The 20,455-nt window shown below is 61.2% G+C and overlaps 1 protein-coding gene across 7 annotated transcripts in view; it reads right to left on the bottom strand.

Annotated features, from left to right (window-relative positions):
* Positions 1-19,851, bottom strand: part of LOC139826765 (uncharacterized) — a 36,701-nt gene extending 16,850 nt beyond the window's left edge. The window contains exons 1-4 of one of the 7 annotated variants that reach the window (XM_071803156.1): positions 18,799-19,474; positions 17,009-17,085; positions 16,246-16,617; positions 12,035-12,094 (exon numbers count right to left, since the gene is read on the bottom strand). In XM_071803156.1, coding sequence (XP_071659257.1) covers positions 12,035-12,094; positions 16,246-16,617; positions 17,009-17,085; positions 18,799-18,852 — 563 coding nt within the window. In that variant the 5' untranslated portion in view covers positions 18,853-19,474. Of the gene's footprint in view, positions 1-12,034; positions 12,095-13,363; positions 13,428-13,612; positions 13,650-13,738; positions 14,489-16,245; positions 16,618-16,796; positions 16,874-17,008; positions 17,086-18,798; positions 19,475-19,701 lie in introns of those variants that run through there. The other 6 variants (XM_071803155.1, XM_071803158.1, XM_071803157.1 and 3 more) reach the window with 6 other exon arrangements.
* Between the last annotated feature and the right edge of the window lie 604 nt (positions 19,852-20,455).

Here is a 20,455-nt window from a genome sequence, read left to right as displayed (position 1 = left end):
AATGGGCCCCAGTGACAAGGGGGGGTCCCCAGGATGTCACAGTGTGCCCTGGGTACAAAGAGGCGTCCCCGGAATGTCACAATGGGCCCTGGGGACAAGGGGGTGCCCTGAATGTCACAATGGGCCCTGGGGACAATGGGGGGTCCTGGGATGTCACAATGGGCCCCAGTGACAAGGGGGGGTCCCCAGGATGTCACAATGGGCCCTGGGGACAAAGAGGGGTCCCCTGAATGTCACAATGGGCCCTGGGGACAAGGGGGTGCAGTGGATGTCACAATGGGCCTTGGAAACAATGGGGGGTCCTGGAATGTCACAATGGGCCCTGGGGACAATGGGGGTCCCCAGGATGTCACAATGGGCCCTGGGGACAATGGGAGTCCCCAAGGTGTCAGAACGAGCCCTGGGGACAAAGTGGAATCCTGGAATGTCACAATGGCCCCCAGTGACAAAGGGGTTCCCCATGGTGTCACAATGGGCCCTGGGGACAAAAGGGGTCCCCAGGATTTCACAATAGCACTGGGGACAAAGGGGGGTCATGGGATGTCACAATGGGCCCTGGGGACAAGGGAGATCCCCATGGTGTCACAATAAGCCCTGGGGACAAAGTGGGGTCCTGGGATGTCACAATGGGCCCTGGGGACAAAGGGGGGTCCTGGGATGTCACAATGGGGCCCAGTGACAAAGAGGGTCCTCATGGTGCCACAATGGGCCCTGGGGACAAAGGGGGTCCCCTGGATGTCACAATGGGCTCTGGGGACAAGGAGGGTCCCCAGGATGTCACAATGGGCCCTGCGGACAAAGGGGTCCCCTGAATGTCACAATGGGCCCTGGGGACAAAGGGGTGCAGTGGATGTCACAATGGGCCCTGGGGACAATGGGGGGTGTCCAGGATGTGAGAATGAGTCCTGAGGACAAGGGGGGGTCCCCATGGTGTCACAATGGGTGCCCAGTGACAAGGAGGGGTCCCCATGGTGTCACAATAGGTCCTGGGGACAAAGTGGGGTCCAAGAATGTCACAATGGGCCCTGGGGACAAAAGGGGGTCCCCATGGTGCTACAATGGGCCCTGGGGACAAAGGGGGGTCCTGGGATGTCACAATGGGCCCTGGGGACAAGTGGGGGTCTCCATGGTGTCACAATGGGCCCCAGTGACAAAGGGGGTCCCCTGAATGTCACAATAGGTCCTGGGGACAATGGGGATCCTGGGACGTCACAATGGGTCCTGGGGACAAGGAGGGATCCCCAGGATGTCACAATGGGCCCTGGGGACAAAGAGGGGTGCCCTGAATGTCACAATGGGCCCTGGGGACAAGGAGGGATCCCTAGGATGTCACAATGGCCCCTGGGGACAATGGGGGGTACTGGGACGTCACAATGGGCCCTGGGGACAAGGGGGTCCCCCAGATATCACAATGGGCCCTGGGGACAATGTAAGGTCCTGGGCTGTCACAATGGACCCTGAGGACAAGGGGGGTCCCTAGGATGTCACAATGAAGTCCTGGGACAAAGGGGGTCCCCAGGATGTCACAATGGGGCCTGGGGACAAGGGGGTGTCCTGGGATGTCACAATGGGCCCCAGTGACAAAGGGGGTCCCTATGGTGCCACAATGGGCCCTGGGGACAAAGGGGGTCCCCTGGATGTCACAGTGGGCTCTGGGGACAAGGAGGGTCCCCAGGATGTCACAATGGGCCCTGGGGACAAAGAGCGTCCCCAGCATGTCACAATGTGTCCTGGGGACAATGTGGGGTCCTGGGATGTCACAATTGGCCCCAGTGACAAAGGGGCCCCCTGAATGTCACAATGGGTCCTGGGGACAATGGGGGGTCCTGGGATGTCACAATGGGCCCTGGGGACAAGGAGGGATCCCCAGGATGTCACAATGGGCCCTGGGGACAATGGGGGGTCCTGGGACGTCACAATGGGCTCTGGGGACAAGGAGGGTCCCCAGGATGTCACAATGGGCCCTGGGGACAAAGGGGGGTCCTGGGATGTCACAATGGGGCCCAGTGATAAAGAGGGTCCTCATGGTGCCACAATGGGCCCTGGGGACAAAGGGGGTCCCCTGGATGTCACAATGGGCTCTGGGGACAAGGAGGGTCCCCAGGATGTCACAATGGGCCCTGTGGACAAAGAGCGTCCCCAGCATGTCACAATGGGCCCTGGGGACAATGGGGGGTCCCCACGGTATCAGAATGGGCCCTGGGGACAAAGGGGGTCCCCTGAATGTCACAATGGGCCCTGGGGACAGTGGGGGGTCCTGGGACGTCTCAATGAGCCCTGGGGACAAGGGGGGGTCCCCACGGTATCAGAATGGGCCCTGGGGACAAAGGGGGTCCCCTGAATGTCACAATGGGCCCTGGGGACAGTGGGGGGTCCTGGGACGTCACAATGGGCCCTGGGGACAAGGGGGGGTCCCCAGGATGTCACAATGGGCCCTGGGGACAAAGAGGGGTCCCCTGAATGTCACAATGGGCCCTGGGGACAAGGGGGTGCAGTGGATGTCACAATGGGCCCTGGGGACAATGGGGGGTGTCCAGGATGTGAGAATGAGTCCTGAGGACAAGGGGGGGTCCCCATGGTGTCACAATGGGTCCCCAGTGACAAGGAGGGGTCCCCATGGTGTCACAATAGGCCCTGGGGACAAAGTGGGGTCCAAGAATGTCACAATGGGCCCTGGGGACAAAAGGGGTTGCCATGGTGCCACAATGGGCCCTGGGGTCAAAGGGGGTACCCATGGTGCTACAATGGCCCTGGGGACAAAGGGGGGTCCTGGGATGTCACAATGGGCCCTGGGGACAAAGGGGGTTCCTGGGACGTCACAATGGGCCCTGGGGACAAGGAGGGATCCCCAGGATGTCAAAATGGGCCCTGGGGACAATAGCAGGTCCTGGGACGTCCCAATGGGCCCTGGGGACAAGCAGGAATCCCCAGGACGTCACAATGGGCCCTGGGGACAAGAGGGGGTCCCCAGGATGTCACAATGGGCCCTGGGGAAAAAGAGGGGTCCCCTGAATGTCACAATGGGCCCTGGGGACAATGGGGGTTCCTGGGACGTCACAATGGGCCCTGGGGACAAAGGGTGGGTCCCCATGGTGTCACAATGGGCCCAAGTGACAAGGAGGGTCCCCACGGTGCCACGATGGGTCCTGGGGACAAGGGCGTCCCCCAGATGTCACAATAAGCCTTAGGGACAAAGTGGAGTCCTGGGATGTCACAATGGGCCCTGGGGACAATGGGAGTCCCCAAGGTGTCAGAACGAGCCCTGGGGACAAAGTGGAATCCTGGAATGTCACAATGGTCCCCAGTGACAAAGCGGTTCCCCATGGTGTCACAATGGGCCCTGGGGACAAAAGGGGTCCCCAGGATTTCACAATGGCCCTGGGGACAAAGGGGTGTCCTGGGATGTCACAATGGGCCCTGGGGACAAAGGGGGTATCCCCATGGTGCCACAACGGGCCCTGGGAGCAAGGGGGTGGCCAGGATGTCACAATGGGTCCTGGGGAAAATGGGGGGTGCCCAGGATGTCACAATGGACCCTGAGGACAAGCGGGGGTCTCCATGGTGTCACAATGGGCCCCAGTGACAAAGGGGCTCCCCTGAATGTCACAGTAGGTCCTGGGGACAATGGGGGGTGCTGGGATGTCACAATGGGCCCTGGGGACAAGGAGGGATCCCCAGGATGTCACAATGGGCCCTGGGGACAAAGAGGGGTCCCCTGAATGTCACAATGGGCCCTGGGGACAAGGGGGTGCAGAGGATGTCACAATGGGCCCTGGGGACAATGTGGGGTCCTGGGATGTCACAATGGGCCCCAGTAACAAAGGGGGTCCCCTGAATGTCACAATGGGTCCTGGAGACAATGGAGGCTCCTGGGACGTTCACAATGGGCCCTGGGGACAAGAGGGGGTCCCCAGGATGTCAGAATGGGCTCTGGGGACAAAGGGGGGTGTCGACGGTGTCACAATGGGCCCCAGTGTCAAAGGGGGTCCCCATGGTGCCACAATGGGCCCTGGAGACAAAGGGGGTCCCTTGGATGTCACAATGGGCTCTGGGGACAAGGAGGGATCCCCAGGATGTCACAATGGGCCGTGGGGACAAGGAGGGATCCCCAGGATGTCACAATGGGCCCTGGGGACAATGGGGGGTCCTTAGACTTCACAATGGGCACTGGGGACAAAGAGGGGTCCCCTGAATGTCACAATGGGCCCTGGGGACAAGTGGGTGCAGTGGATATCACAATGGGCCCTGGGGACAATGGGGGGTCCTGGAATGTCACAATGGGTCCTGGGGACAATGGGAGGTGCCCAAGATGTCACAATGGACCCTGAGGACAAGGAGGGGTCTCCATGGTGTCACAATGGGTCCCCAGTGACAAGGGGGGGTCCCCATGGTGTCACAATGGGCCCTGGGGACAAACGTGGTTCCCCTCAATATCAAAATGGGTCCTGGGGACAAAGTGGGCTCCTCGGATGTCACAATGGACACTGGGGACAACGGGAGGTCCTGGGACGTCACAATGGGCCCTGGGGACAAAGTTGGTCCCCACGATGTCTCAATGAGCCCCAGTGACAAAGGGGGGTACCCAGGATGTCACAATGGGCCGTGGGGACAATGAGGGGTCCTGGGACATCACAATGGGTCCTGGGGACAAGGGGGGGACCCCTGAATGTCACAATGGGCCCTGGGGACAATGTGGGGTCCTGGGATGTCACAATGGGCCCCAGTGCGAAAGGGGGTCCCCTGAATGTCACAATGGGCCCTGGGGACAATGGGGGATCCTGGGACGTCACAATGGGCCCTGGGGACAAGGGGGGTGTCCCCTGAATGTCACAATGGGCCCTGGGGACAATGTGGGGTCCTGGGATGTCACAATGGGCCCTGGGGACAATGGGGGTGTCCCCTGAATGTCACAATGGGCCGTGGGGAGAAAGGGGGTCCCCAGGATGTCAAAATGGGCCTTGGGGACAAAGTGGGGTTCTTGGATATCACAATGTGACACAGTGCAAAGGGGGTCCCCATGGTGCCACAATGAGCCCTGGGGACAAAGGGAGGTCCCTAGGATGTCACAATGGGCCCTTGGGACAATGGGGTTCCTGGGATGTCACAACGGGTCCCCAGTGACAAAGGGGGTCCCCAGGATGTCTCAATGGGCCCTGAGGACAATGGGTGGTCCCCATGGTGTCACAATGGGTCCCCAGTGACAAAGGGGTCCCTAAGGTGTCACAATGGGCCCTGGGAACGACGGGGGGTCCTGGGACGTAACAATAGGCCCTAGGGACAAAGGGGGTCCCCACGGTGTTACAATGGTCCCGGGTGACAAAGGGGGATGCCCAGGATGTCACAATGGGCCCTGAGGCAAGGAGGGGTCTCCATGGTGTCACAATGGGTCCCCAGTGACAAGGAGGGTCCCCATGGTGTCACGATGGGTCCTGGGGACAAGGGGGTCTCCAGGATGTCACAATGGGCTCTGGGGACAATGCAGGGTCCTGGGACGTCACAATGGGTCCTTAGGACAAAGAGGGGTCCCCAGGATGTCACAATGGGCCCTGGGGACAATGTGGGGTCCTGGGATGTCACAATGGGCCCCAGTGACAAAGGGGGTGCCCTGAATGTCACAATGGGCCCTGGGGACAATGGGGGGGTCCTGGGACGTCACAATGGGCCCTGGGGACAAGGAGGGATCCCCAGGATGTCACAATGGGCCCTGGGGACAATGGGGGGTCCTGGGACGTCACAATGGGCCCTGGGGACAAGAGGGGGTCCCCAGGATGTCACAATGGGCCCTGGGGACAAAGAGGTGTCCCCTGAATGTCACAATGGGCCCTGGGAACAAGGGGGTGCAGAGGATGTCACAATAGGCCCTGGGGACAATGGGGGGTCCTGGGACGTCACAATGGGCCCTGGGGACAAGGAGGGAACCCCAGGATGTCACAATGGGCCATAGGGACAATGGGGGGTCCCGGGACATCACAATGGGCCCGGGGAACAAGGGGGTTCCCCAGGATGTCACAATGGGCCCTGGGGACAAAGAGGGGCCCTACAACGTCACAATCAGCCCTGGGTACATGGGGGGATCCCCTGAAAGTCACAATGAGCCTTGGGAGCAGAGGGGGCTCCCCAGGACGTCACAATGGGCCCTGGGAACAATGGGGGTCCCTTGAAGGTCACAATGGGCCCTGGGGACAATGGTGGGTCCCCTGAATGTCAAAATGGGCCCTGGAGACAAAGGGGGGTCCGCAGGATGTCACAATGGGCACTGGGGACAAAGGGGAGGTCCCCATGGTGTCACAATGGGCCAGAGTGACAAGGAGGGTCCCCACGGTGCCACGATGGGTCCTGGGGACAAGGGGGTCCCCCAGATGTCACAATGGGCCCTGGGGACAATGGGGTTGCCCAGGATGTCACAATGGACCCTGGGGACAAAGGGGGATCCCCTGGATGTCACAATGGGCCCTGGGGACCAGGGGGGTCCTGCGATGTCACAAAGGGCCCTGGGGAGAAAGGGGGTCCCCAGGATGTCACAATGACCCCTGCGGACAAGGGGGGTGTCGATGGTTTCACAATGGGCCCTGGGAACAAGGTGGGGTCCCCATAGTGTCACAATGGGTCCTGGGGACAAGAGGGGTCCCCAGGATGTCACAATGGGTCCTGGGGACAATGTGGGGTCCTGGGATGTCACAATGGGCCCCAGTGACAAAGGGGTTCCCCATGGTGCCACAATGGTCCCTGGGGACAAAGGGGGTCCCCAGGATTTGACAATAGCACTGGGGACAAATGGGGGTCATGGGATGTCACAGTGGGCCCTGGGGACAAGGGAGGTCCCCATGGTGTCACAATAAGCCCTGGGGACAAAGTGGGGTGTTGGGATGTCACAATGGGCCCCAGTGACAAAAGGGGGTCCCCATGGTGCCACAATGGGCCGTGGGGACCAGGGGGGGTACTGCAATGTCACAATGGGCCCTGGGGAGAAAGGGGGTCCCCTGGATGTTACAATGGGCTCTGGGGACAAGGAGTGTCCCCAGGATGTCACAATGGGCCCTGTGGACAAACGGGGGTGTCGACGGTGTCAAAATGGGTCCTGGGGAAAAAGGGCGTCCCCAGGATGTCACAATATGCCCTGGGGACAAAGGGGGTCCCCACGGTATCAGAATGGGCCCTGGGGACAAAGGGGGGTCCCCTGAATGTCACAATGGGCCCTGGGGACAATGGGGGTCCTGGGATGTCACAATGAGCCCTGCGGACAAAGGGAGGTCCCTACAATGTCACAATGGGCCCTGGGGACTAATGAGGTCCCCACGGTGTCACAATGCGTCCTGGAGAAAAAGGGGGGTCCCCAGGATGTTACAATCTGCTCTTGGCACAATGGGGTTCCTGGGATGTCACAATGGGTCTGCAGTGACAAAGGGGGTCCCCAGGATGTCTCAATGGGCCCTGAGAACAATGGGAGGTCCCCATGGTGTCACAAAGGGTCCCCAGTGACAAGGGAGGTCCCCACGGTGCCACGATGGGTCCTGGGGACAAGGAGGTCCCCAGGATGCCACAATGGGCCCTGGGGACAATGGGGGGTCCTGGGACGTCACAATGGGCCCTGGGGACAAAGAGGCTCCCCAGCATGTCACAATGGGACCTGGGGACAAGGGGGTCCCCAGGACTCACAGTGGGCTCTGGGGACAATGGAGGTTCCCCAGGATGTTCACAATAGGCCCTGAGGACAAGGGGTGGTCCCCATGGTGTCACAATGGGTCCCCAGTGACAAGGGGGGTCCCCAAGTGTCACAATGGGCCCTGGGGACAATGCGGGTCCCGGGACGGAATAATAGGCCCTGGGGACAAAGGGGGGGTCCCACAGTGTCACAATGGGCCCTGGGGACAAAGGGGGTCCCCACGGTGTTACAATGGTCCAGGGGAAAAAAGGGGGATGCCCAGGATGTCACAATGGGCCCTGAGGACAAGGGGGGCTCCCCAGGGTGTCGGAATGGGTCCCCAGTGACAAGGAGGGTCCCCATGGTGTCACGATGGGTCCTGGGGACAAGGGGGTCCCCAGGATGTAACAATGGACCCTGGGGACAATGGGGGGTCCTGGGACGTCACAATGGGCCCTGGAAACAAAGGGGGTCCCCAGGATGTCACAATGGGCCCTGGGGACAATGTGGGGTCCTGGGACGTCACAATGGGCCCCAGTGACAAAGGGGGTCCCCAGGATGTCACAATGGGCCCTGGGGACAATCTGGGGTCCTGGGACGTCACAATTGGCCCTGGGGACAAGGAGGGATCCCCAGGATGTCACAATGGGCCCTGGGGACAATGGGGGGTCCTGGGACGTCACAATGGGCCCTGGGGACAAGAGGGGGTCCCCAGGATGTCACAATGGGCCCTGGGGACAAAGAGGGGTCCCCAGGATGTCACAATGGGCCCTGGGGACAAGGGGGGGTCTCTAAAGTGTCACAATGGGCCCTGGGGACACAAAGGGGCCCTAGGACGTCACAATCAGCCCTGGGGACAAGGGGGGGGTCCCCTGAAAGTCACAATGAGCCCTGGGAACAGAGGGGGTCCCCAGGACGTCACAATGGGCCCTAGGAACAATGGGGGTCCCTTGAAGGTCACAATGGGCCCTGGGGACAATGGTGGGTGTTCTGAATGTCAAAATGGGCCCTGGGGACAAAGGGGGGGTCCGCAGGATGTCACAATGGGCACTGGGGACAAAGGGGGAGTCCCCATGGTGTCAAAATGGGCCCAAGTGACAAGGAGGGTCCCCACGGTGCCACGATGGGTCCTGGGGACAAGGGGGTCCCCCAGATGTCGCAATGGGCCCTGGGGACATTGGGGTTGCCCAGGATGTCACAATGGGTACTGGGGACAAAGGGGGCATCCCCATGGTGTCACAATGGGCCCAAGTGACAAGGAGGGCCCCACGGTGCCACGATGGGTCCTGGGGACAAGGGGGTCCCCCAGATGTCACAATGGGCCCTGGGGACAATGGGGTTGCCCAGGATGTCACAATGGACCCTGGGGACAAAGGGGGATCCCCAGGATGTCACAATGGGCCCTGGGGACAATGGGAGTCCCCAAGGTGTCAGAACGAGCCTTGGGGACAAAGTGGAATCCTGGGATGTCACAATGGCCCCCAGTGACAAAGGGGTTCCCCATGGTGCCACAATGGGCCCTGGGCACAAAGGGGGTCCCCAGGATTTCACAATAGCACTGGGGACAAAGGGGGGTCACAGGATGTCACAATGGGCCCTGGGGACAAGGGAGGTCCCCATGGTGTCACAATAAGCCCTGGGGACAAAGTGGGGTCCTGGGATGTCACAATGGGCCCCAGTGACAAAGGGGGTCCCCATGGTGCCACAATGGGCCGTGGGGACAAAAGGGGTCCGCAGGATGTCACAATGGGCCCTGGGGACCAGGGGGGGTCCTGCGATGTCACAATGGGCCCTGGGGACAAAGGGGGTCCCCTGGATGTCACAATGGGCTCTGGGGACAAGGGTGGTACCCACGGTGTCACAATGGGCCCTGGGAACAAGGCGGGGTGCCCATAGTGTCACAATGGGTCCTGGGGACAAGTGGGGTCCCCAGGATGTCACAATGGGCCCTGAGGACAATGTGGGGTCCTGGGATGTCACAATGGGCCCCAGTGACAAAGGGGGTCCCCTGAATGTCACAATGGGTCCTGAAGACAATGGGGGGTCCTGGGACGTCACAATGGGCCCTGGGGACAAGGAGGGATCCCCAGGATGTCACAATGGGCCCTGGGTACAAAGAGGCGTCCCCTGAATGTCGCAATGGGCCCTGGGGACAAGGGGGGGTCCTGGGATGTCACAATGGGCCCTGGGGCCAAACAGGGATCCCCAGGATGTCACAATGGGCCCTGGGGACAATGGGGGGTCCTGGGACGTCACAATGGGCCCCAGTGATAAGGGGGCATCCCCAGGATGTCATAATGGGCCCTGGGGACCAGGGGGGTCCTTCGATGTCACAATGGGCCCTGGGGACAAAGGGGGGTCCTGGGATGTCTCAATGAGCCCTGCGGACAAGGGTGGTACCCACGGTGTCACAATGGGCCCTGGAAACAAGGGGGGGACCCCATAGTGACACAATGGGTCCTGGGGACAAGTGGGGTCCCCACGATGTCACAATGTGTCCTGGGGACAATGTGGGGTCCTGGGATGTCACAATGGGCCCCAGTGACAAAGGGGCCCCCTGAATGTCACAATGGGTCCTGGGGAAAATGGGGGGTCCTGGGACGTCACAATGGGCCCTGGGGACAAAGTTGGTCCCCACGATGTCTCAATGGGCCCTGGGGACAAAGAGGCGTCCCCGGAATGTCACAATGGGCCCTGGGGACAAAGAGTGGTCCCCTGAATGTCACAATGGGCCCTGGGGACAATGGGGGATCCTGGGACGTCACAATGGGCCCCAGTGAGAAGGGGGGGTCCCCAGGATGTCACAATGTACCCTGGGGACAAAGAGGCGTCCCCGGAATGTCACAATGGGCCCTGGGGACAAGGGGGTGCCCTGAATGTCACAATGGGCCCTGGGGACAATGGGGGGTCCTAAGACGTCACAATGGGCCCTGGGGACAAGGAGGGATCCTGGGACGTCACAATGGGCCCCAGTGACAAGGGGGGGTCCCCAGGATGTCACAATGGGCCCTGGGGACAAAGAGGGGTCCCCAGGATGTCAAAATGGGCCCTGGGGACAATGGGGGGTCCTAAGACGTCACAATGAACCCTGGGGACAACGGGGGGTCCTGGGACGTCACAATGGGCCCCAGTGACAAAGGGGGGTCCCCAGGATGTCACAATGGGCCATGGGGACAAAGAGGAGTCCCCTGAATGTCACAATGGGTCCTGGGGACAATGGGGGTCCCCAGGATGTCACAATGGGCCCTGGGGACAATAGGAGGTTCTGGGATGTCACAATGGGCCCTTGGGGTTTAGAAGTCAGGTCTAAGAGTGCAGCGTTTGGGGTGCAGGGGCTTGGGGGGAAATTTAAGGTTGCAGAGTGTGGGGTTCACAGGACTGGGGCACAGGATTTGGGGGTGCGGGGTTTCAGGGTTCAGGATTTGGAGGTGTGGAGTTTTGGGGTGCAGGGGTTGGGAGTGCAGGGTGGTGGGGCTGAGAGATTTGGGTGCAGGATTTGGGGGTGCAGAGTCTTGGGAGGCAAGGATCCGGGTCTGCAGGATTTGGGGGTTCAGTGTTTAGGGCAGCACAATCTTGGGGTGCAGGGGTTTGCAGTGAAAGGTTTGGTAGGCAGGATTTGGGGTGCAGGATTCTGGGGTGCTGGGTTTGGGGTACAGGATTTGGTGTTGCAGGGATGGGGTTGAAGGGTTTGGGTTGCCAGGCCTTTGAGGTGCAGGATTTGGAGGTGCAGGGTTTGGGAGGGAATTCTTTGGGGTGCAGGGTTTGGGGGCAGGTTTAGGGGTGGAGGGTATAGGACGGAAAGATTTGGGAATGCAGGGTTTGGGGTGCAGGTTTCGGGGTTCAGGAAGGTAGGGAGGGCAGGATTAGGGGGTGCAAGGTTTCAGTTGTAGGGTTTAGGGGTGCAGAGTTTGGTAGGGCCGAATTTGGGGGTGCAGGATCTGGGGTGCAGGGTTTGGGAAGACAGGATCGGGGGTGGAGGATTTGGGGGTGCAGGATTGAGGGGCAGGGTTTTGGTGCAGGGCTTGGGGTCAGGATCTGGGGTGCAGGTTTGGGAAGAGTATTTTGGGGTGCAGGATTTTGGGTGCCGTGTCTGCGGGGCAGGTTTGGGGTGATCACTGCTGATCCGCACACACTCTCTCTCTCTGTCCCCATTGTCCCCAATGCCCCCTTACCTGTCTCACCTCCCTCTCCAGCTCCGCTCCCACCCCCCCAATCCCCTTCAGCGGGGCCAGCCCGGGGTGCAGCTCCTGCAACGGCTCCTCCTCTGCATTCATTAACAATTAACACCCTCAGCAGCGCTAATTAACACCCCCCCACCCCCCCATATCCCCGCTGCCCCCTAATTACCCCCTAATTCGCGCTAATCACCCCTAATTCCCCCTCATTACTCACCCAGCAGCCCCTCGATGTCCGCAGCCGCCATCTTGCCCCGCCGGGAGGGCCACAAACCACCTCAAAATTGACCCAAAATAGCGCTTTTTCAACCCAAAACCCTCCCGCTGAGGCTCCCCGAGCTGTGTCCCCAAAGCCCCCGCTGTTGTCACCTCGGGAAAAGCGCGAAAAAAGCGGCCCCGGGGGTCCCCGCGCTTCGTTTCGCGCTCTGAGGGAAAGCGCGGGAAAACGAGCGGAGACGGAAAGAGCCGAGCGGAGCCGAATGGGCCCGAGCGGAGCCGAATGGGCCCGAGCGGAGCCGAATGGGCCCGAGCGGAGCCGAACGGCGCCCGAGCGGAGCCGAACGGCGCCCGAGCGGAGCCGAGCGGCGCCCGAGCGGAGCCGAGCGGCGCCCGAGCGGAGCCGAGCGGCGCCCGAGCGGAGCCGAACGGCGCCCGAGTCCCGGCCGGGGCCGAACGCACCCGAAGGGAACCGAAGTCTTCCCGAAGGGGTCCGAGTGGAGCCGAACGCACCCGAAGGGGCCGAACGCACCCGAAGGGACCCGAAGTCTTCCCGAAGGGGTCCGAGTGGAGCCGAACGCACCCGAACCCACCCGAAGGGGCCCGAGTGGAGCCGAACGCACCCGAAGGGACCCGAACGCACCCGAAGGGACCCGAACGCACCCGAAGGGACCCGAACGCACCCGAAGGGGTCCGAGTGGAGCCGAACGCACCCGAAGGGACCCGAACGCACCCGAAGGGACCCGAAGTCTCCCCGAAGGGGCCCGAACCCACCCGAAGGGGCCCGAAGTCTGCCCGAAGGGACCCGAAGTCTCCCCGAAGGGGCCCGAACCCACCCGAAAGTGCCCCAAAAGGCGCCAAACTCCCAAATCCCCCCCTTTTTACCCCAAAACCCGTGTTCCGCTCCCCCCCCGGCCCCTCCTCTTCCTCCCCCCGCCCCCTTTCTTCCCCTTTTCCCGCCTCACGATCGTTTCCCGCCGCGGCGGTGGCTGCGAGCGAGGCCACGCCCCCTTCCTCAGGCGGCGGCCAATGGGAAGCGGGGGGGGTGCGTGGCCACGCCCACTGTGCGTGGCGTGCGCGGAGGCGGCTCCGAGAGGAGCCGAAGATACACGAAGGGAGCCGAAGGGACCCGAGGGGACCCGAAGGGACCCGAACGCACCCGAAGGGACCCGAACGCACCCGAAGGGACCCGAGTGGGGCCCGAACGCACCCGAGGGGACCCGAAGGCACCCGAAGGGACCCGAACGCACCCGAAGGGACCCGAGTGGGACCCGAACGCACCCGAAGGGACCCGAGGGGACCCGAACACACCCGAAGGGACCCGAGTGGGGCCCGAACGCACTTAGGGGGCTCCATGAGTCACTTATGGGTCACTATGGGGCACTCCTGGGTCCCTAAGGGGGAAATTATGGGGGTCTATGGGGAGTTCAGGAGGGACCCAGGAGTACCCCAAGGGACCCAGGAGTGCCCCAAAGGACCCAGGAGTTCAGGAGGGACCCAGGAGTGCCCCAAAGGACCCAGGAGTTCAGGAGGGACCCAGGAGTGCCCCAAAGGACCCAGGAGTACCCAAATGTGTTGTGTTTTGTTTTTTCTCTCTTGTTTATGTCCTCTTTTACCTGAAATGGGACAATGGGGGCAATGGGGGGCAATGGGGTCAATGGGGGGCAATGGGGTCAGTGGGGGGCAATGGGGTCAGTGGGGGGCAATGGGGGACAATGGGGGCAGTGGGTACAATGGGGGCAATGGGGGGCAATGGGGGGCAATGGGGGGCAATGGGGGGCAATGGGACAATGGGGGGCAATGGGGTCAATGGGGGCAATGGGGTCAATGGGGGCAATGGGAGTCAATGCGGTCAATGGGTCAATGGGGTCAATGGGGGCAATGGGAGTCAATGGGGGGCAATGGGGATCAATGGGTCAACGGGGTCAATGGGGGTCAATGGGAGTCAATGGGTCAATGGGGGCAATGGGGGCAATGGGGATCAATGGGGGGCAATGGGGGGCAATGGGGATCAATGGTGATCAATGGGGGGCAATGGGAGTCAATGGGGGTCAATGGGGGGTCAATGGGGGGTCAATGGGGGGTCAATGAAGTCAATGACTCAATGGGGGTCAATGGGGATCAATGGGTCAATGGGGTCAGTGGGGTCAATGGGTCAATGGGAGTCAATGGGGTCAATGGGGGTCAATGGGGATCAATGGGGATCAATGGGTCAATGGGGTCAATGGGTCAATGGGGATCAATGGGGGGCAATGGGGATCAATGGGTCAATGGGGTCAATGGGGTCAATGGGTCAATGGGGGTCAATCGGTCAATGGGGATCAATGGGGGTCAATGGGGTCAGTCAATGGGGTCAATGGGAGTCAATGGGGTCAATGGGTCCCAGGGTCGCATTCCCGCTGTCCCTGTCCCCGCTGTCCCAGGGCTCAGTGCTCACTCCTCATTGGTTCCTGGCCTTTTGCATTCATTAATATTCGGTTAATTATTCATTAAGGTTTTCTTGCCATAGTTGAGCCCAGCAGGAACCCCCGGGGTCCTAAAACCCTCCCTCTCTATGGGTCCCTATGGGGCTCTATGGGTCCCTATGGAGCTCTATGGGTCCCTATGGGTCCCTATGGAGCTCTCTAGGTCCCTATGGGGTTCCATGGGGCTCTGTGGTTTCCTATGGGCCTCTATGGGGCTCTATGGGTCCCTATGGGTCCTTATGGGTCTTAATGGGTCTCTATGGGGCTCCTTGGGTCTCTATGGGTCCCTATGGGTCTCTACAGGCTCTATGGGTCCCTATGGGGCTCCTTGATGCTCTATGGGTCTCTATGGAACCCCCAGGGTCCTAAAACCCTCCCTCTCTATGGGTCCCTTTGGGTCTCTATGGGTCCCTATGGGTCTCTATGGGGTTCCATGGGGCTCTGTGGCTCCCTATGGGCCTCTATGGTCTCTATGGGTCCCTATGGGGTCCTACGGAGCTCTATGGGTCCCTATGGGTCTCTACAGGCTCTACGGTCCCTATGGGTCTCTATGGGGTTCCATGGGGCTCTGTGGCTCCCTATGGGCCTCTATGGTCTCTATGGGTCCCTATGGGGTCCTACGGAGCTCTATGGGTCCCTATGGGTCTCTACAGGCTCTACGGTCCCTATGGGTCTCTATGGGGTTCCATGGGGCTCTGTGGCTCCCTATGGGCCTCTATGGTCTCTATGGGTCCCTATGGGGTCCTATGGAGCTCTATGGGTCCCTATGGGTCTCTACAGGCTCTACGGTCCCTATGGGTCCCTATGGGTCTCTATGGTCTCTATGGGTCCCTATGGGTGTCTATGGGTCTCTATGGGTCCCTATGGGGTTCCATGGGGCTCTGCGGCTCCCTATGGGCCTCTATGGTCTCTATGGGTCCCTCTGGGGTCCTATGGAGCTCTATGGGTCCCTATGGGTCTCTACAGGCTCTACGGTCCCTATGGTTCTTTATGGGGTTCCATGGGGCTCTGTGGCTCCCTATGGGCCTCTATGGTCTCTATGGGTCCCTCTGGGGTCCTATGGAGCTCTATGGGTCCCTATGGGTCTCTACAGGCTCTACGGTCCCTATGGGTCTCTATGGGTCCCTATGGGTCCCTTTGGGTCTCTATGGGTCCCTATGGGGTTCCATGGGGCTCTGTGGCTCCCTATGGGCCTCTATGGTCTCTATGGGTCCCTATGGGGTCCTATGGAGCTCTATGGGTCCCTATGGGTCTCTACAGGCTCTACGGTCCCTATGGGTCCCTATGGGTCTCTATGGGTCCCTATGGGTCCCTTTGGGTCTCTATGGGTCCCTATGGGGTTCCATGGGGCTCTGCGGCTCCCTATGGGCCTCTATGGTCTCTATGGGTCCCTATGGGGTCCTATGGAGCTCTATGGGTCTCTATGGGTCCCTATGGGTCTCTACAGGCTCTACAGTCCCTATGGGTCTCTATGGGGTTCCATGGGGCTCTGTGGCTCCCTATGGGCCTCTATGGTCTCTATGGGTCCCTATGGGGTCCTATGGAGGTGGGTGCTTTTTTCCAACCAAAGTGATTAATGAGTTTTTAGGGTTTATCCCAAATGATGGCAACCCCCGGTTCCTTCCTTCCTTCCTTCCTTCCTTCCCTCCTTCCTTCCTTCCTTGCCCTCTCATAACCGCACGCGAGCCCCGATGCTGAGGGCCCTTGAGCTCCTCCTCGCCTTTGAAAACAACATGGACGACCTTACCTTGTTGATGATGGGGATCTTCTGGAGCAGGCCAGGGATCCTCTGGAGATCCTCGCAACGTGGTGCTTTCCTTTGAGCCCACGACTTCTCTGCCTGGGGCCTCTTCCCATTGGACGCTCTTGGAGGAGCCACTGAGTTTTTGGAGCTCGCCACCTCTTTTGGATGAAGCTGGAGCAGCTGGGGATGGGCCTGGGATGCTGGGCAGGAAGAGCCAGGGCCGGTGCTGGACCCTCCCCAGCCCATTTCTCTCTGTTCGCTCCTCCAGAATCCTCGGAATCTGATGGCGAAGATGATGAAGATGACGAAGATGACGAAGATGATGAAGATGATGAAGATGACGAGCGTGTCCCCACGCGGGAAGACATCAAGAAGCTGATGGAAAGCAAGAAGAAGCAGCAGTCGCTCCAGGAGAGCTTTGGATACCCCAGACCACCCCTTGTGCTTCGGATGCCCACACCACCCCTTGTGTTTTGGATACACCAGACCACCCCTTGTGCTTCGGATGCCCACACCACCCCTTGTGTTTTGGATACACCAAACCACCCCTTGTGTTTTGGATACCCCAGACCACCCCTTTGGGGAAGACCCTCCGTATGCTGAGGTGTTGCGTCTCCTTCCTCTTCATCCTCTAAAAGGTGTTTGGTGAAGAGCAGAGATGGAAGCGGGGGTTCCCATCATTTGGGATAAACCCTAAGAACTCATTTTGGTTGGAAAAGACCCTCGAGGTCATGGAGGCCAAGCATAACCCAGCCCTGGCACTGACCCATATCCCTGAGGACGTTGTCTAAGGTTGGACAGGAGCTCCAGCACAGTCGTCCGCAGCCGGTGCCGGCGAGAAACCTAAAATAGGACATGGGAGAATTGGCATGGGAGCGTTGACCACGCCGAAATACCAGGGTGGGGTCTGTGCTGGAGCTGCAAGGGTGGGATGCGGGACGAGGGAGCCGGAGCTGCTTCCACGCAAGGAGGCGCAAACATCCACCATTTCCATGTTGGTTTTAGGAGGGTTTTAGGAGGATCCGTCCATCCGTCCATCCATCCGTCCATCCATCCATCTGTCCATCCATCCATCCTCCATCCATCCATCCTCCATCCATCCATCCTCCATCCATCCATCCTCCATCCATCCCTCCGTCCATCCCTCCGTCCATCCCTCCGTCCATCCCTCCGTCCATCCCTCCGTCCATCCATCCCTCCCTCCATCCATCCCTCCATCCATCCCTCCCTCCATCCCTCCCTCCATCCCTCCCTCCATCCATCCCTCCATCCATCCCTCCATCCCTCCCTCCATCCATCCCTCCATCCATCCATCCCTCCATCCATCCCTCCATCCATCCATCCCTCCATCCATTCCTCCATCCATTCCTCCATCCATCCCTCCATCCCTCCATCCATCCCTCCATCCATCCCTCCATCCATCCCTCCATCCATCCATCCCTCCATCCATCCATCCCTCCATCCATCCATCCCTCCATCCATCCGTCCATCCATCCATCCATCCATCCGTCCATCCATCCATCGCTGTGAGACCGTGGGGCAGGGTCCCATCCATGGGGGACATGGGGGGCACATCCTGCCCGAGCTCGCGGGGAGCAGAGGAAGGGACAGAGGGGTCTGGGTGGCCCCGGAGGAGCTTGGAGCAGAGCAGGGGGCACAGAAACGCAGGGAGGGTCTTGGAGATGGGTCCGGAGAGGATCCAAGTGTATATGGGGAGGGGGAAAGGGATGGGAGGGTGCAGGGGGTGTCACACAGGGTGGGAGTGAGCACGCAGGGACCAGAGCCGAGCTGAAGGTGCTTGGTGGGGATGGAGGTGATTGAGCAGGGGACAGGAGCAAAGTCCTGCGGAGGGCAACGGAGCTGGAGGGGGTTTGGAGGGGTAAAGAGGAATGGGGGAGAATCAGGAAAGAATCTGGGGCATGGGGCCTTTCCTCACACGGGAGATGCTCCACTCCCTTCAGCATCTTGGTGGCTGCGCTGGACTCTCTCCAGCAGTTCCCTGTCCTTCTGGAACTGAGGGGCCACAACTGGACACAACATTCCAGGTGTGGTCTCACCAGGGCAGAGCAGAGGGGCAGGAGAACCTCTCTGACCCACTGACCACCCCCTTCTAACCCACCCCAGGTACCATTGGCTTCCTGGCCACAAGGGCCCAGTGCTGGCTCATGGTCACCCTGCTGTCCCCAGGACCCCCAGCTCCCTTTCCCCTACGCTGCTCTCCAACAGGTCCTTCCCCAGCTTAGACTGAAACCTGGGCTTGTTCCTGCCCAGGTGCAAGACTCTACCAGTGCTGCCCAGCGCTGATGAAATAAAGAATGCCGCCGAACAGCGGCATTGCCTCTGCTCTTCACTCCATCTCTTCGCTGCCAGAGAGTTCCCGCTTTCTCCAGAGCGCAAGAGACGAGGCCGAGAGAGCCCGGGAAGAGCCGGAGCCACCCCCGCCTCCCCGAGCCGGCCGCGCCAGGAATTCAGCCGCCCGAGCGCTCTCCCCGCCACCCCCCAAGCGGCTCCCGCTGCCCGCCCAGGGGAACCGGGGCTCCCCGGCCCGGGACTCACCGGCCGTGCCCGCTCCGGACGCCGCTCAGCGCCGCGCTCGGGCGGCACCGCCATGCTGCGCGCCGCCCGCACTGGAAGGACCCCGTTCCCATAGCAACGGGGGCCGCGCCGCGCGGGGTCCGGCCCGCAAGGCCCCCGTTCCCATAGCAACGGGGCTGTCTACCGCAGCGCCGGGCTGGAAATGCCCCGCTGCCCTAGCAACGGGGCTGTTTAGCGCGGAGCCTGCCTAGAAACGTCCCCGCAGCCCCGCGGGACGCGCTCTGCCCTCCCCGGGAACCCCTCCCCATCGCCGGCCTTGCTGCTCCGACCGGGTAGAGCCCGCGGAAGGACCGGAGAGGCCCCGCTGTCACCCCGGGGTACCCGGACGGGAGGTGAAGCCCAAAACCACAACCTCCAGACCCAAGGACCTGGGGCAACTGATTTCTGCCCTCAAATTCTGGCTCCATCCTTCCGGGTCAAACCGGCAGTTTCTCCAATTCACCCCTGAGGTTTGGGGTGATCACTGCTGATCCGCACACACTCGCTCTCTCTGGTATTCACCTCCACTCCTGCTCCTTCACCTCCCCACTGTTCTCTCCACTCCTCTCTTCTCGTTCCCACCACACTCTGCACACAGACCCGACCACTGAGAATGTTCCAGAACACGCTGATCCAAACCCCGCTGGGACCTCCGGGCTCCATGGCAATGTGAAAATGGAGTGTGCCACAGAATCCCTTTGGGTGTCAAACACCTTGAAGGTGCTGGAGTCCAAGCACAACCCCCCGGCACTGCCCACGGCCCTCAGGAGCTCCTGTGGAAACCCCTCCAGGGATGGCGGCTCCAGCCCTGCCCTGGGCAGCCCGTTCAGTGCCCGACAGCCCTCGCTGGGAGGAACAGCTCCCAGGCTCCAGCCAGAAGCTCACCCGGTACCGCTGGGGCCGTCTCCTCTCCTCCTGCCGCTCGTTCCCGGGCAGAGTCCCCGAAGCCCGCTCTCCGGGCGCTCTGCGGGCGGCTCCTGGCCCGGCCGCCCCCCGCACTCCCGCTCTGGCTCCGCCCCAAGGCTCAGGCGGGAACGGCCGCTGCGGCCCGGCCGGCCAATCGCAGCTCGCCGCCTCAGCCCCGCCCCCTCAAACCAGCCCTTGGCCCCGCCCCCTCCCCCCAGCCCCTCGGGAGGAGCCGCACCCGCTGGTGCTGAGTGCGGAGCTCAGCGCACAAAGAGCTGCACAGGGTGAGAGGGGCAGGGGGATTCGAGCTGGGATGGGCGCTGTTTGCAGACGGAACCAAGTGAGGCACGGGCTCTGCACCTGGAGAAAGGAAAAGGTGCAGTGATCACCCCAAACCTGCCCCGCAGACACGGCACCCAAAATCCTGCACCCCAAAATACTCTTCCCAAACCCTGCACCCCAGATCCTGACCCCAAGCCCTGCACCAAAACCCTGCCCCTCAATCCTGCACCCCCAAATCCTCCACCCCGATCCTGTCTTCCCAAACCCTGCACCCCAAACCCTGCATCCCCAAATTCGGCCCTACCAAACTCTGCACCCCTAAACCCTACAACTGAAACCTTGCACCCATTGTGACATCCCAGGACCCCCCATTGTCCCAAGGACCCATTGTGACATCTCAGGACCCCACTTGTCACTGGGGACCCATTGTGACACCATAGGGACCCCCGTT

The sequence above is a fragment of the Patagioenas fasciata genome, unplaced genomic scaffold (genome assembly GCF_037038585.1).
Source record: "Patagioenas fasciata isolate bPatFas1 unplaced genomic scaffold, bPatFas1.hap1 Unplaced_15, whole genome shotgun sequence".
Taxonomy (NCBI): Eukaryota; Metazoa; Chordata; class Aves; order Columbiformes; family Columbidae; genus Patagioenas; species Patagioenas fasciata.
This window is presented reverse-complemented; position numbering and strand designations above follow the sequence as displayed.